This window comes from Staurois parvus, unplaced genomic scaffold (genome assembly GCF_062004578.1).
Source record: "Staurois parvus isolate SC_StPar_1 unplaced genomic scaffold, SC_StPar_1.0 ptg002865l, whole genome shotgun sequence".
Taxonomy (NCBI): domain Eukaryota; kingdom Metazoa; phylum Chordata; class Amphibia; order Anura; family Ranidae; genus Staurois; species Staurois parvus.
The window spans coordinates 155,844-170,503 of NW_028320661.1; the positions used below are offsets into that span (position 1 = coordinate 155,844).

Below are 14,660 nucleotides of genomic sequence, written 5' to 3' on the forward strand. Positions count from 1 at the left end.
ACCATATCCCCAGCCATGTCCACCCTAATCTCGTTCCCACCTCTAGAGCTCCTTTAGGCTTCATGGACATGGATGCATTTGGGTATCCAGCTTAAATTGCAGGTGTATCTCCGTACCCAAGAGATATGCTGCAGTGAACAGCCGCCCATAGTAATGAATGGATGTGTGCAGGTATCCACCATGCAAGCACATGGGCTAAACACCGGAACATGCAAGAAGTCACATTCTGTGAGCGGGTTTACACAAGAATGGTATATAGCTATGTACAGCCATTCGTTCCTATGGGCAGACTGTAGAGTGCATGTGTCTATCCCAAACACAGAAATATTCCCTCCATTTATGTCTGGTGCCTGAAAGCGTCCGTGCACAATGACGACATGTACGACTTTCCCGGCATGTCTATCATCTCTTCCCCTTCCAATGTTCCTTCATTTATATGACTTGAGGACCATCCCCTGTCATGCTTCTCCTCTATTCACCTTCTTCCAATGTACTTTTATCATATGACTCCTCCTCCTCCTCCACCACCATTACCTGACCCAGGTGTTGTACAATCCACAGGCTCCTCCCAGTTTGTCGTGTAACGGTTTCAAGATCCAGAATCAAATATTAAGAGCGGAAGAGTCTGTAGCAGAGAAGGTAAATAATATCCAGACTGTGGGTGGGAATTGTGGACCATTTCTGGTATGGTGTGAGCTGTGGGAATCTAGCTGGGTGAAGGTTCCACACATCGTCTTTTCTTCAGAATGCCAAACGAAATGCACCGGCCTAAAGTTTAGTAATGCTGTTCAGCTAGTCATGTGATTCACATGTTCCCGTCACACTGCCCAGCCAGAGGGTTCCCCCACCGTTCTCTATGTAACTGTGACACATCAATCCACTTCAGAGGTTCCCCTGAGCTCCCATGCTGTAAACCTCAGTGCCTGAAACATGTTATATTGGGAACACTGCAATACAATAGAACCTTACTGTCTCACAGTGCAGCACCCCCCCCCCACTTTAAATCTGCAGTGTGAGCCATAATTGGGGCATTGGCCAGGTACCAGTAGGGTACGTCTCACCTTGTCCGCCCCACTGGAGGCTACTGCTTTTTTTTTTTTCTTAAAAATGTAACCCACATGCGGCCTCTGAGGTTGATGTGATTGCTGGGGATCAGGTGGTGAAACAGCACAGTGATCACAGCTTCCTGTGCAGCTCCTCCATTCAGAAAAACCCTTGTATTCCTTAAAACGGCTACAAGGCTTTCTGTTATTGGACAAAGAGAGAAGGTTCATACACTCCTCGCCCTGTAAATCCAGTACAATTGCCAATCAGAAGCTCTCTTCCTCTATGTTCTAGAGTTGGGAAACACAGAGCATGCTGGGACAGTCCCCCGTCTACCCCACACAGCACGTTGTTGTCCTACAGAAGGAGCCTGGGAATGGGAAAAGTGCAACCTCCGCTATCAGCTTTTTTGGTGCCCTCAAAATTCCGGTGAGTGTGACATAACATGCCAACCTGCATGACTGGGAGGGGCGGGAGGTATGTTCAGAAGGGTGTCTGGGAGGGTGGTCACAGGTTCCGGAGCATTTTCCAAAGATTTTCTCTGGGAAGATCCAGAAAGTTCTAATTTGTGATGTACAATGGAGTGCCTCTGCAGAAGATAAGCAGAATGTCTTTGGGAAGGAAGATTCATCTGGAAAGGTCCAATAGGTTGTCTCTGGGGATTCTAAGAAGGTCCTATGTTGTGATGTTCTAGCTGGTTGTCTCTGGAAAGGTTCAGCCATAGGAGAATCCCATTTTCTTTCTATTGAACCCACTATTCACCTTTTGTTTTTGGGGGGAAATTCAAGAACATCTTCAGACTGAAGGAATGTTGCAAGGGGAAGCAATCCAAAATGTTTCTTAAAGGGGAAATTTATAAATCCATTTCATAATATTTTCACTCCACACCTCACCACCCAGTATGTTACCATTCAGATCTACACTCCACTAAACACTCCCCAATATCCATCTTACCACTAACAATCCAGTGTACCACCACCATTTGCAATCCAGAACACTCACAGCTCAACCCTCATATACATGTTACATCCTTCCTTCTGGTGACCCCTCTAGTGATAGGATCTATATAGAGGAATCGGGACCTCCTTCCTCCTTCTGGTGACCCCTCTAGTGATAGGATCTATATAGAGGAATCGGGACCTCCTTCCTCCTGCCGGTGACCCCTCTAGTGATAGGATCTATATAGAGGAATCGGGACCTCCTTCCTCCTGCCGGTGACCCCTCTAGTGATAGATCTATATAGAGGAATCAGGACCTCCTTCCTCCTGCCGGTGACCCCTCTAGTGATAGGATCTATATAGAGGAATCGGGACCTCCTTCCTCCTGCCGGTGACCCCTCTAGTGATATAAAGATCTATATAGAGGAATCGGGACCTCCTTCCTCCTGCCGGTGACCCCTCTAGTGATAGGATCTATATAGAGGAATCGGGACCTCCTTCCTCCTGCCGGTGACCCCTCTAGTGATAGGATCTATATAGAGGAATCGGGACCTCCTTCCTCCTGCCGGTGACCCCTCTAGTGATAGATCTATATAGAGGAATCGGGACCTCCTTCCTCCTGCCGGTGACCCCTCTAGTGATAGGATCTATATAGAGGAATCGGGACCTCCTTCCTCCTGCCGGTGACCCCTCTAGTGATAGGATCTATATAGAGGAATCGGGACCTCCTTCCTCCTGCCGGTGACCCCTCTAGTGATATAAAGATCTATATAGAGGAATCGGGACCTCCTTCCTCCTGCCGGTGACCCCTCTAGTGATAGGATCTATATAGAGGAATCGGGACCTCCTTCCTCCTGCCGGTGACCCCTTTAGTGATAGGATCTATATAGAGGAATCGGGACCTCCTTCCTCCTGCCGGTGACCCCTCTAGTGATAGATCTATATAGAGGAATCGGGACCTCCTTCCTCCTGCCGGTGACCCCTCTAGTGATAGGATCTATATAGAGGAATCGGGACCTCCTTCCTCCTGCCGGTGACCCCTCTAGTGATAGGATCTATATAGAGGAATCGGGACCTCCTTCCTCCTGCCGGTGACCCCTCTAGTGATAGGATCTATATAGAGGAATCGGGACCTCCTTCCTCCTGCCGGTGACCCCTCTAGTGATATAAAGATCTATATAGAGGAATCGGGACCTCCTTCCTCCTGCCGGTGACCCCTCTAGTGATAGGATCTATATAGAGGAATCGGGACCTCCTTCCTCCTGCCGGTGACCCCTCTAGTGATAGATCTATATAGAGGAATCGGGACCTCCTTCCTCCTGCCGGTGACCCCTCTAGTGATAGGATCTATATAGAGGAATCGGGACCTCCTTCCTCCTGCCGGTGACCCCTCTAGTGATAGGATCTATATAGAGGAATCGGGACCTCCTTCCTCCTGCCGGTGACCCCTCTAGTGATAGATCTATATAGAGGAATCAGGACCTCCTTCCTCCTGCCGGTGACCCCTCTAGTGATAGGATCTATATAGAGGAATCGGGACCTCCTTCCTCCCGCCGGTGACCCCTCTAGTGATATAAAGATCTATATAGAGGAATCAGGACCTCCTTCCTCCCGCCGGTGATCCCTCTAGTGATAGGATCTATATAGAGGAATCGGGACCTCCTTCCTCCTGCCGGTGACCCCTCTAGTGATAGGATCTATATAGAGGAATCGGGACCTCCTTCCTCCTGCCGGTGACCCCTCTAGTGATATAAAGATCTATATAGAGGAATGAGGACCTCCTTCCTCCTGCCGGTGACCCCTCTAGTGATAGGATCTATATAGAGGAATCAGGACCTCCTTCCTCCCCCCGGTGACCCCTCTAGTGATAGGATCTATATAGAGGAATCAGGACCTCCCTCCTCCCCCCGGTGACCCCTCTAGTGATAGGATCTATATAGAGGAATCAGGACCTCCTTCCTTCTGCCGGTGACCCCTCTAGTGATAGATATATATAGAGGAATCAGGACCTCCTTCCTCCCGCCGGTGACCCCTCTAGTGATATAAAGATCTATATAGAGGAATCAGGACCTCCTTCCTCCTGCCGGTGACCCCTCTAGTGATAGATCTATATAGAGGAATCGGGACCTCCTTCCTCCTGCCGGTGACCCCTCTAGTGATAGGATCTATAGAGAGGAATCAGGACCTCCTTCCTCCTGCCGGTGACCCCTCTAGTGATAGATCTATATAGAGGAATCGGGACCTCCTTCCTCCTGCCGGTGACCCCTCTAGTGATAGATCTATATAGAGGAATCAGGACCTCCTTCCTCCCCCCGGTGACCCCTCTAGTGATATAAAGATCTATATAGAGGAATCAGGACCTCCTTCCTCCTGCCGGTGACCCCTCTAGTGATAGATCTATATAGAGGAATCGGGACCTCCTTCCTCCTGCCGGTGACCCCTCTAGTGATAGGATCTATAGAGAGGAATCAGGACCTCCTTCCTCCTGCCGGTGACCCCTCTAGTGATAGATCTATATAGAGGAATCGAAACCTCCTTCCTCCTGCCGGTGACCCCTCTAGTGATAGATATATATAGAGGAATCAGGACCTCCTTCCTCCCCCCGGTGACCCCTCTAGTGATATAAAGATCTATATAGAGGAATCAGGACCTCCTTCCTCCTGCCGGTGACCCCTCTAGTGATAGGATCTATAGAGAGGAATCAGGACCTCCTTCCTCCTGCCGGTGACCCCTCTAGTGATAGGATCTATATAGAGGAATCGGGACCTCCTTCCTCCTGCCGGTGACCCCTCTAGTGATAGGATCTATATAGAGGAATCGGGACCTCCTTCCTCCTGCCGGTGACCCCTCTAGTGATAGGATCTATACAGAGGAATCGGGACCTCCTTCCTCCTGCCGGTGACCCCTCTAGTGATATAAAGATCTATATAGAGGAATCAGGACCTCCTTCCTCCCGCCGGTGATCCCTCTAGTGATAGGATCTATATAGAGGAATCGGGACCTCCTTCCTCCTGCCGGTGACCCCTCTAGTGATAGGATCTATATAGAGGAATCGGGACCTCCTTCCTCCTGCCGGTGACCCCTCTAGTGATATAAAGATCTATATAGAGGAATCAGGACCTCCTTCCTCCTGCCGGTGACCCCTCTAGTGATAGGATCTATATAGAGGAATCAGGACCTCCTTCCTCCTGCCGGTGACCCCTCTAGTGATAGGATCTATATAGAGGAATCAGGACCTCCTTCCTCCCCCCGGTGACCCCTCTAGTGATAGGATCTATATAGAGGAATCAGGACCTCCCTCCTCCCCCCGGTGACCCCTCTAGTGATAGGATCTATATAGAGGAATCGGGACCTCCTTCCTCCCGCCGGTGACCCCTCTAGTGATAGATCTATATAGAGGAATCAGGACCTCCTTCCTCCCCCCGGTGACCCCTCTAGTGATATAAAGACCTATATAGAGGAATCAGGACCTCCTTCCTCCTGCCGGTGACCCCTCTAGTGATAGATCTATATAGAGGAATGAGGACCTCCTTCCTCCTGCCGGTGACCCCTCTAGTGATAGATCTATATAGAGGAATCGGGACCTCCTTCCTCCTGCCGGTGACCCCTCTAGTGATAGGATCTATATAGAGGAATCGGGACCTCCTTCCCCCTGCCGGTGACCCCTCTAGTGATAGGATCTATATAGAGGAATCGGGACCTCCTTCTCCCTGCCGGTGACCCCTCTAGTGATATAAAGATCTATATAGAGGAATCGGGACCTCCTTCCCCCTGCCGGTGACCCCTCTAGTGATAGGATCTATATAGAGGAATCGGGACCTCCTTCCCCCTGCCGGTGACCCCTCTAGTGATATAAAGATCTATATAGAGGAATCGGGACCTCCTTCCTCCTGCCGGTGACCCCTCTAGTGATAGGATCTATATAGAGGAATCAGGACCTCCTTCCTCCTGCCGGTGACCCCTCTAGTGATAGATCTATATAGAGGAATCAGGACCTCCTTCCTCCTGCCGGTGACCCCTCTAGTGATAGGATCTATATAGAGTAATCAGGACCTCCTTCCTCCTGCCGGTGACCCCTCTAGTGATATAAAGATCTATATAGAGGAATCAGGACCTCCTTCCTCCTGCCGGTGACCCCTCTAGTGATATATAGATCTATATAGAGGAATCAGGACCTCCTTCCTCCTGCTGGTGACCCCTCTAGTGATAGATCTATATAGAGGAATCAGGACCTCCTTCCTCCTGCCGGTGACCCCTCTAGTGATAGATCTATATAGAGGAATCAGGACCTCCTTCCTCTTGCCGGTGACCCCTCTAGTGATATAAAGATCTATATAGAGGAATCAGGACCTCCTTCCTCCTGCCGGTGACCCCTCTAGTGATAGGATCTATATAGAGGAATCAGGACCTCCTTTCTCGGAGCCTTGGGCTACACCACTAGTGTCTGTTCTCTGTTCTGCATGAACTCCATTTAGTAGCACATTCCGATATCTATCATTTAGCCAACTGCATATCTATTTCTAATTGGCCAGATTCTGAATACCAGGGAGTCCAATTAGGAGTGTTCCAGTAACATTGTTGTTTTTGTGTGTCCCGCCAGGGTGTGGTGGAGTTTTCCATGTGCTTGTTATTCGCCAAGTTGGTCAGTTACACCTTCCTCTTCTGGCTGCCCCTGTATATGGCAAATACTGGTGAGTACTACCTCTAGAAATACTCCATTTATGCGTTCCAAACACACAACGCCTGCCATGTAGACCCTCCATAGAACTCCTCCCCCTTCGCCATATAACTTCCCCTAATACACCTCATAACTCCTCCCATTACTGTACAGGACCAAGCCTGCTACTTGATAGAACTCCCATCTGTCCCTAGCGGCCCTTGTACCCCTCTATAGAGCTTCTCTGATATTACTTCTTGTAATCCTGACCATGGCTTCACATTTCCTCTCCTGCTACACCTTTCAGTGATGTAATGCTCTACATACCTCCTCCTATTTCCATGTGGCCCCTCCCACTGCTTGCATAACACTCCCACTGCATCCAACCTATTATCAGTCTCCCCATTTCTTGGTATGGTAACGGTTTCCGCCATCTTGTTCTCCCGGCAGGTGGGATGGACGCACGTCATGCTGGTGACTTGTCCACTCTCTTCGATGTGGGTGGAATTTTTGGTGAGTTTGAAGTATGGAGTTTTTATTTGGGAATGTCAGAGGATGAGACAATCATAAGAGAGTCCAGGTAAAAGGTTTGGATGAGCAAAAGTAAAAAGGATAGAAGACGGTGCTGTTTGTGGAGAAACTGATGAGTAGATGGTGGGTAATAAAGGGTGGGATCGGTAAGAGACAAGATATCTGTAAAGTGTGATTGGTGAAGGAATCGGAGAAAAGGATAGGAAAGGGTGCGGGTATAGGACAGTATGGAGAATAGCAAAAGGTGTGGATTGTGAGGGGTGTGGAGAATAGCAAAGGGTGTGGTTTGTCAGGGGTGTGGAGAATAGCAAAGGGTGTGGTTTGTGAGGGGTGTGGAGAATAGCAAAGGGTGTGGTTTGTGAGGGGTGTGGAGAATAGGAAAGGTTATAATTGGTGAACGTATTGGAGGGTTTGGAGGGCAGTAAAGGTATTGGATAGTTGTAACGTGTGGGTGGAGGAGGTATTGGAGGGTAGAAAATCAATGGCTGGTGTAGGGATTGTAGGTTAGTAATGAGTGTGGTGGATGGAGGGAACTGGAATAGAAGGATCGGAGGGTAGATGAGGGTGTCGTAGATCCAGGATACAGGTTGGGAGGGAACTGGAATTGAAGGATCGGAGGGTAGATGTGGGTGTCGTAGATCCAGGATACAGGTTGGGAGGTAACTGGAATAGAAGGATCGGAGGGTAGATGAGGGTGTCGTAGATCCAGGATACAGGTTGGGAGGTAACTGGAATAGAAGGATCGGAGGGTAGATGAGGGTGTCGTAGATCGAGGATACAGGTTGGGAGGTAACTGGAATAGAAGGATCGGAGGGTAGATGAGGGTGTCGTAGATCCAGGATACAGGTTGGGAGGGAACTGGAATTGAAGGATCGGAGGGTAGATGTGGGTGTCGTAGATCCAGGATACAGGTTGGGAGGGAACTGGAATTGAAGGATCGGAGGGTAGATGTGGGTGTCGTAGATCGAGGATACAGGTTGGGAGGGAACTGGAATTGAAGGATCGGAGGGTAGATGAGGATGTCGTAGATCCAGGATACAGGTTGGGAGGGAACTGGAATTGAAGGATCAGAGGGTAGATGAGGGTGTCGTAGATCCAGGATACAGGTTGGGAGGGAACTGGAATTGAAGGATCGGAGGGTAGATGAGGGTGTCGTAGATCCAGGATACAGGTTTGGAGGTAACTGGAATAGAAGGATCGGAGGGTAGATGAGGGTGTCGTAGATCCAGGATACAGGTTGGGAGGGAACTGGAATAGAAGGATCGGAGGGTAGATGAGGGTGTCATTTATGGAGGGGAATGGAGGTGGAGGGATTGGTGAGTAGTAAAGGGTGAGGATGGAAGGAAGGACTGTGGCTATAAAGGGCAGGAAGAAGTTTGCAGGGGTTGGAAGGCAGAATGAGGGTAGTAAAGGTTGTTTCTGGCGTGAGAATGAAAAGATAGTAAAGGTTGTGATTGGTGGATGGATTGGAGGGCAGTAAAGCGCATGGTGGATGGAGAGAAGTGAAATGGTAGGACTGATGGGTAGTAAAGGATTTGAATGGTTCAGGGACTGATGGGTAGTATGGGATTTGAATGGTTCAGGGACTGGTGGGTAGTATGGGATTTGAATGGTTCAGGGACTGGTGGGTAGTATGGGATTTGAATGGTTCAGGGACTGGTGGGTAGTATGGGATTTGAATGGTTCAGGGACTGGTGGGTAGTATGGGATTTGAATGGTTCAGAGACTGGTGGGTAGCAAGGGATTTGAATGGTTCAGGGACTGGTGGGTAGTATGGGATTTGAATGGTTCAGGGACTGGTGGGTAGTATGGGATTTGAATGGTTCAGAGACTGGTGGGTAGCAAGGGATTTGAATGGATCAGGGACTGGTAAGTAGTATGGGATTTGAATGGTTTAGGGACTGGTGGGTAGTAAAAGATTTGAATGGTTCAGGGACTGGTGGGTATTATGGGATTTGAATGGTTCAGGGACTGGTGGGTAGTATGGGATTTGAATGGTTCAGGGACTGATGGGTAGTAAAGGAAGTGACTGGTTCAGGGACTGGTGGGTAGTAAAGGGTCGAGGATGAGGAGCTCACCATGACACAATGACGATGGTCTTGTTTCATTTCTAGGTGGAATTATAGCCGGTGTAATCTCCGACAAATCTCACAAACGTGCCACAACCTGTGGAGTCATGCTGCTGTGTGCCGCCCCCACTGTGAGTACCGGCATCACCTACACATGGCCCATGGGGACCAATGGATGGGAAGATACTGGGCGTCCAATAGGAGCAGATGTAGAAGGGAGGGTCATCCCTGGGAGAAGAGTGACCTTACCGATGACATCATAGTTCTATAAGACACAACTAGATATAGTCCGATGGGAGGGATATAATATAGAGGGATGGGGTCATCCTTGGAAGAGGAATGACATCACCGATGACATCACACAGTTCTATAAGACTTATCTAGATACAGTCCAATGGGAGGGTCTAATATAGAGAGGTAGGTGATCCCTGGCAGAACAGTGACATCACTGATGACATCACACTGCTGTATGTCTCGCTGGTCGCCGTCTGTACATCCGTCTGATTCTTCTCTCCATTTGCAGCTCTATTTCTTCTCTGCGGTCAGCAAAACTGGTCCCGTGTTCACCGTGTGTGAGTATTGACGTTTGCCCCGACATCCCCGTCCTTTGCTTGCCCCAACATCCCCGTCCTTTGCTTGCCCCAGCATCCCCGTCCTTTGTTTGCCCCGACATCCCTGTCCTTTGTTTGCCCCGACATCCCCGTCCTCTGTTTGCCCCAGCATCCCCCTCCTCCTCCTCTGTTTGCCTCGACCTCCTCATCCTCTTCGGTCCCATCTGGAGTAAGGACAAGTGTCCCGGTGGTGCTCTCATTCTATAACATGTTGGATGACAGCTGCAATGTGATTGGTGGTTCCAGGCACTGCAGACTCTCTCCTTGCCTCCATAGTACCATGTCTGCTCCTGTATGTCCCCCGTGTACTCCATGAGCCATCCTGTGTGCCCCCCCCTGTATGCCCCCCTGTGCACTCCGTGTGCCCCCCTGTATGCCCCCCCTGTGCACTCCGTGTGCCCCCCTGTATACCCCCCGTGTACTCTGCTTGCCCACCTGTAAGCCCCCCTGTGTGCCCCCCATGTATTCCGTGTGCCCACCACGGTCACTAACCGTCTGTGTTCCTTCCAGTGATGTTGCTGGTGTGCGGAGCGTTGGTGAATGGGCCGTACTCGCTGATCACAACCGCCGTGTCAGCTGACCTGGTGAGTCTTCCAATCATTCCCATGTCGTAGTTGTCCTCTCCTCGTACACCTGACCACCCGGTCACATGAGATGACTATCTGCCTGATGTGGGTGGAGAGCTTGGGGCGGCATGGCGGGTCAGAACAAATCTCACCCCATACATCTACCTGTGAAATCTTCATTCCTGATCGGATCTCCTCCGAGGTCTTCCTGAACTAAAATCTCCTCCATCTCTTCACAGGGGACACACAAGTCATTGAAGGGGAATGCACACGCTCTGTCTACGGTGACGGCCATTATAGACGGCACTGGATCTGTAGGTGAGTCGCCAACTTTACCATTTCCTCCTACTGATCGCCCGGAATATCCCCCCCATCCAGGCATCCCTTCCACCATGTTCCCTTTCTGGCATCCTTCCATCACTGTGTCCACCAATCCTTTTTTAAGCATCATGGTGTTCCCTTCTCCTCCATGGTGACTCTCTGTCCCCCTTCCTCTCCCTCCATGGTGACTCTCTGTCCCCCTTCTTCTCCCTCCATGCTAATTCTCTGTCCCCCTTCCTCTCCCTCCATGGTGACTCTCTGTCTCCCTTCTTCTCCCTCCATGGTGACTCTCTGTCCCCCTTCCTCTCCCTCCATGGTGACTCTCTGTCCCCCTTCTTCTCCCTCCATGGTGACTCTCTGTCCCCCTTCCTCTCCCTCCATGGTGACTCTCTGTCCCCCTTCTTCTCCCTCCATGGTGACTCTCTGTCCCCCCTCTTCTCCCTCCATGGTGACTCTCTGTCCCCCTTCCTCTCCCTCCATGGTGACTCTCTGTCCCCCTTCCTCTCCCTCCATGGTGACTCTCTGTCCCCCTTCCTCTCCCTCCATGGTGACTCTCTGTCCCCCTTCCTCTCCCTCCATGGTGACTCTCTGTCCCCCTTCCTCTCCCTCCATGGTGACTCTCTGTCCCCCTTCCTCTCCCTCCATGGTGACTCTCTGTCCCCCTTCCTCTCCCTCCATGGTGACTCTCTGTCCCCCTTCTTCTCCCTCCATGGTGTCTCTCTGCCCCTCTTCCTCTTCCTCCATGGTGACTCTCCGTCCCTCTTCCTCTGCATCCCTCTTCCTCTCTGTCCCTCCTTCTCTCCGTCCCTCTTGACCTCCCTCCCTGGTGACCCTCTGTCCTTCTTCCTCTCCCTCCATGGTGACTCTCTATTCCTCCTGATCTCCCTCCATGGTGACCCTCTGTCCCTCTTCCTCTCCCTCCCTGGTGACCCTCTATCCCTCTTCCTCTCCCTCCATGGTGACTCTCTATTCCTCCTGATCTCCCTCCATGGTGACTATTCCTCCTGATCTCCCTCCATGGTGACTCTGTCCCTCTTCCTCTCCCTCCATGGTGACCCTCTGTCCCTCTCCCTCCATGGTGACTCTCTGTCCCTCTTCCTCTCCCTCCATGGTGACCCTCTGTCCCTCTTCCTCTCCCTCCCTGGTGACCCTCTGTCCCTCTCTCTCCAGGTGCTGCTCTTGGCCCCCTGTTGGCAGGACTTCTGTCACCGTATGGTTGGCACAATGTCTTCTTCATGCTGATGATGAGCGATGCCTTTGCCTTGTTGGTGAGTATTGTCGGAATAATGGAGACCAGTATGAGCCTGGTCCAATCTCCTGTATAATTCCCATCCCCCGCTCTTCTCTATGACATCACATCTATAGTGCCCAGCATCTCCTGTCCTCTTGTACCGCCTGCCCTCCCCCCATACATATCATAGCACTGGCTGTGCCATCTGCTGATGTATGATGTCATCTCTGTCTTTATGTTCCTATGACCTATCCCTCTATGATATGATGTCAGATCTCTCGCTGTGATGTCATGTTTCTCTTTTCGCAGTGCTTGTTGCGTCTGATCAAGAAAGAACTAAATTGCAGGAGACCGGTGGGAGAAGAACAGACCGAGTAAGTGACATTCCAGGATCTGTTGCTGTGACCTCACAATGACGTCACTACCTCCTAGTATACGGCGGGTCTCTCTCATCGGTTTCTGTTGTATTTTCAGGTGGAAGGAACATTAGGAGGATCCTCATTGTCAGCGTGGAGATCCGGTTTTCCTCCTGCGGCTGTGTGCATACCTTGTAGACAATCCCGTCCTCCTCCCAATCGGGCTCCAATGGGGAATCTTACATATAATGGACGTTTGGGGGGGGGCTCGGACGTTGGTGGGTTCAGTGAACCTCAGAATTTTTAGCCATCTTCTTTTTGTTCCTAAAATGCCTTTGGACTATGAGTAGGTGCTGGCTGTGCTACCTCAAAATTCAGCCAATCACAGGTCGGCACTCCGTTCTATGATTTAAATCCAGAGGAATCGGGAATTGTCATGTCTACACACGGCCTACAGAGCTCCATCCAATGAGGTGTTGGAGTCATTCCTGGTGGAGGAAGTGGCTGTAGCCCATTATAACCAACACTCGGCAATGCTAACAGCTGGATTCTGATAAGCGGGGAGTGTCTTTGGACCAGTGCATGCTGGGACTGGAATGTTCCATGGATGGAGTGTACCCAATGCCATGATTGTACTGTCTGGTGTCACTGAAGGTGAGGGAATGTTCCACACCCCATCATTCCGTCCTCTGTACCCTGCAATGTACAGAGGGCGGGGCTCATCTTAGACTCCCCCCACTCAGTCCAGCTGTATAGGACTTTTTGTAGTTTACCCCTCCCCATATACAGTGTGAGCGTGTGTGTGTGTGTGTGTGTGTGTGTGTGTGTGTGTGTGTGTGTGTGTGTGTGTGTGTGTGGTGTGTGTGTGTGTGTGTGTGTGTGTGTGTGTGTGTGTGTGTGTGTGTGTGTGTGTGTGTGTGTGTGTGTGTGTGTGTGTGTGTGTATGTATATATATATATATATATATATATATATATATATATATCCTCTATAGAGGGGTACGCTGGGGGGTGAAGGACCCGTGTCCTCTATAGAGGGGTACGCTGGGGGGTGAAGGACCCGTGTCCTCTATAGAGGGGTACGCTGGGGGGTGAAGGACCCGTGTCCTCTATAGAGGGGTACGCTGGGGGGTGAAGGACCCGTGTCCTCTATAGACAGGGTACGCTGGGGGGTGAAGGACCCGTGTCCTCTATAGAGGGGTATATACTGTGCATGTATGGAGGTCACACAGAAATCACATTATTTATTACAAACCGTCTCTGTACAAAGTCTGTCTAATCACCGAATGTCTCTTCCTGGCAGCTCTTTGGGTCTAAGTGACCTCATCTCTCTTTCTGGGGTCGCTGTCTCTGCTCACCCTCAGGTTGTTCTCTGTTCCATTTTTCCCTCTCCCTCCCTCCACCCAATGTAAGGTCAGTCCCTATGCAGAGTCTCTCCCTCTCTCTCTATGCAGAGTCTCTCCCTCTCTCTATGCAGAGTCTCTCTCTCTGGTCAGTCTCTCAGGGTCTTTCTCTCCCCCTCTCTGGTCAGTCTCTCTATGCAGAGTCTCCCCCCCTCTCTCTATGCAGAGTCTCCCCCCTCTCGTTCTCTCTATGCAGAGTCTCCCCCCTCTCGTTCTCTCTATGCAGAGTCTCCCCCCTCTCGTTCTCTCTATGCAGAGTCTCCCCCCCTCTTTCTCTCTATGCAGAGTCTCCCCCTCTCTTTCTCAGGGTCTTTCTCTCCCCCTCCCCCCTCTCTCTCTATGCAGAGTCCCCCCCCCCCCCCTCTCTCTCTCTCTCTCACATTGTCCTCGGCTTGGGTGGTTCTGGGGATATTTTTGCACAGATCTGTCGGAATCGGCGTACTTCTTGCACTGTACTCTGATTGTGATGAAGGAAATTGCTGCCCATACACTGTGAATTCTGAAAATCGTAATAATGACTGGTGGCTGGTCCCATCTGCTGTATTTTATGATCTCAATAAAGGGGGCTCCTGACCCAATCTATTGATTTGAAGGGCTCATGGTCATCTGTTGGGAGTCCATAGAATACCTGAGAATATTGTCCCATTGGTGAGGGGACACAATGGTCTCCCAGCGCAGGAGCATCATCAGAGGTGAAGGTTTGTAGAAATGGGTTTTTATCTTCCACATTGATCAGATGAAAGACGGAGAAGATTCTAATCTCACATTTCCTCTCTGACCTGCTAACCATCCAGACGTTCCTCCAGGTCAACGCACCTCCTCCTCCTGCAGCCTCGGAGTTGGATCAGATGATTCTGTTTCTTCTCTGTTCTAACATTTCCAAGTTCTTTATGTATGAGGGACTCCTACATGATCATTGGCGCCAGGCAAAGAC

At 50.5% G+C, this 14,660-nt stretch overlaps 1 protein-coding gene across 2 annotated transcripts in view; it reads left to right on the forward strand.

Moving 5' to 3' along the window:
- Positions 1 to 13,175, forward strand: part of LOC149429008 (glucose-6-phosphate exchanger SLC37A1-like) — a 32,266-nt gene extending 19,091 nt beyond the window's left edge. For both annotated transcript variants that reach the window (XM_089666834.1, XM_089666835.1), the window contains exons 10-20: positions 562 to 639; positions 1,339 to 1,473; positions 6,583 to 6,673; positions 7,090 to 7,152; positions 9,285 to 9,370; positions 9,763 to 9,811; positions 10,361 to 10,434; positions 10,656 to 10,734; positions 11,908 to 12,005; positions 12,278 to 12,342; positions 12,443 to 13,175. In XM_089666834.1, coding sequence (XP_089522960.1) covers positions 562 to 639; positions 1,339 to 1,473; positions 6,583 to 6,673; positions 7,090 to 7,152; positions 9,285 to 9,370; positions 9,763 to 9,811; positions 10,361 to 10,434; positions 10,656 to 10,734; positions 11,908 to 12,005; positions 12,278 to 12,342; positions 12,443 to 12,458 — 834 coding nt within the window. In that variant the 3' untranslated portion in view covers positions 12,459 to 13,175. The remainder of the gene's footprint in view (positions 1 to 561; positions 640 to 1,338; positions 1,474 to 6,582; positions 6,674 to 7,089; positions 7,153 to 9,284; positions 9,371 to 9,762; positions 9,812 to 10,360; positions 10,435 to 10,655; positions 10,735 to 11,907; positions 12,006 to 12,277; positions 12,343 to 12,442) is intronic.
- Positions 13,176 to 14,660: the final 1,485 nt, after the last annotated feature.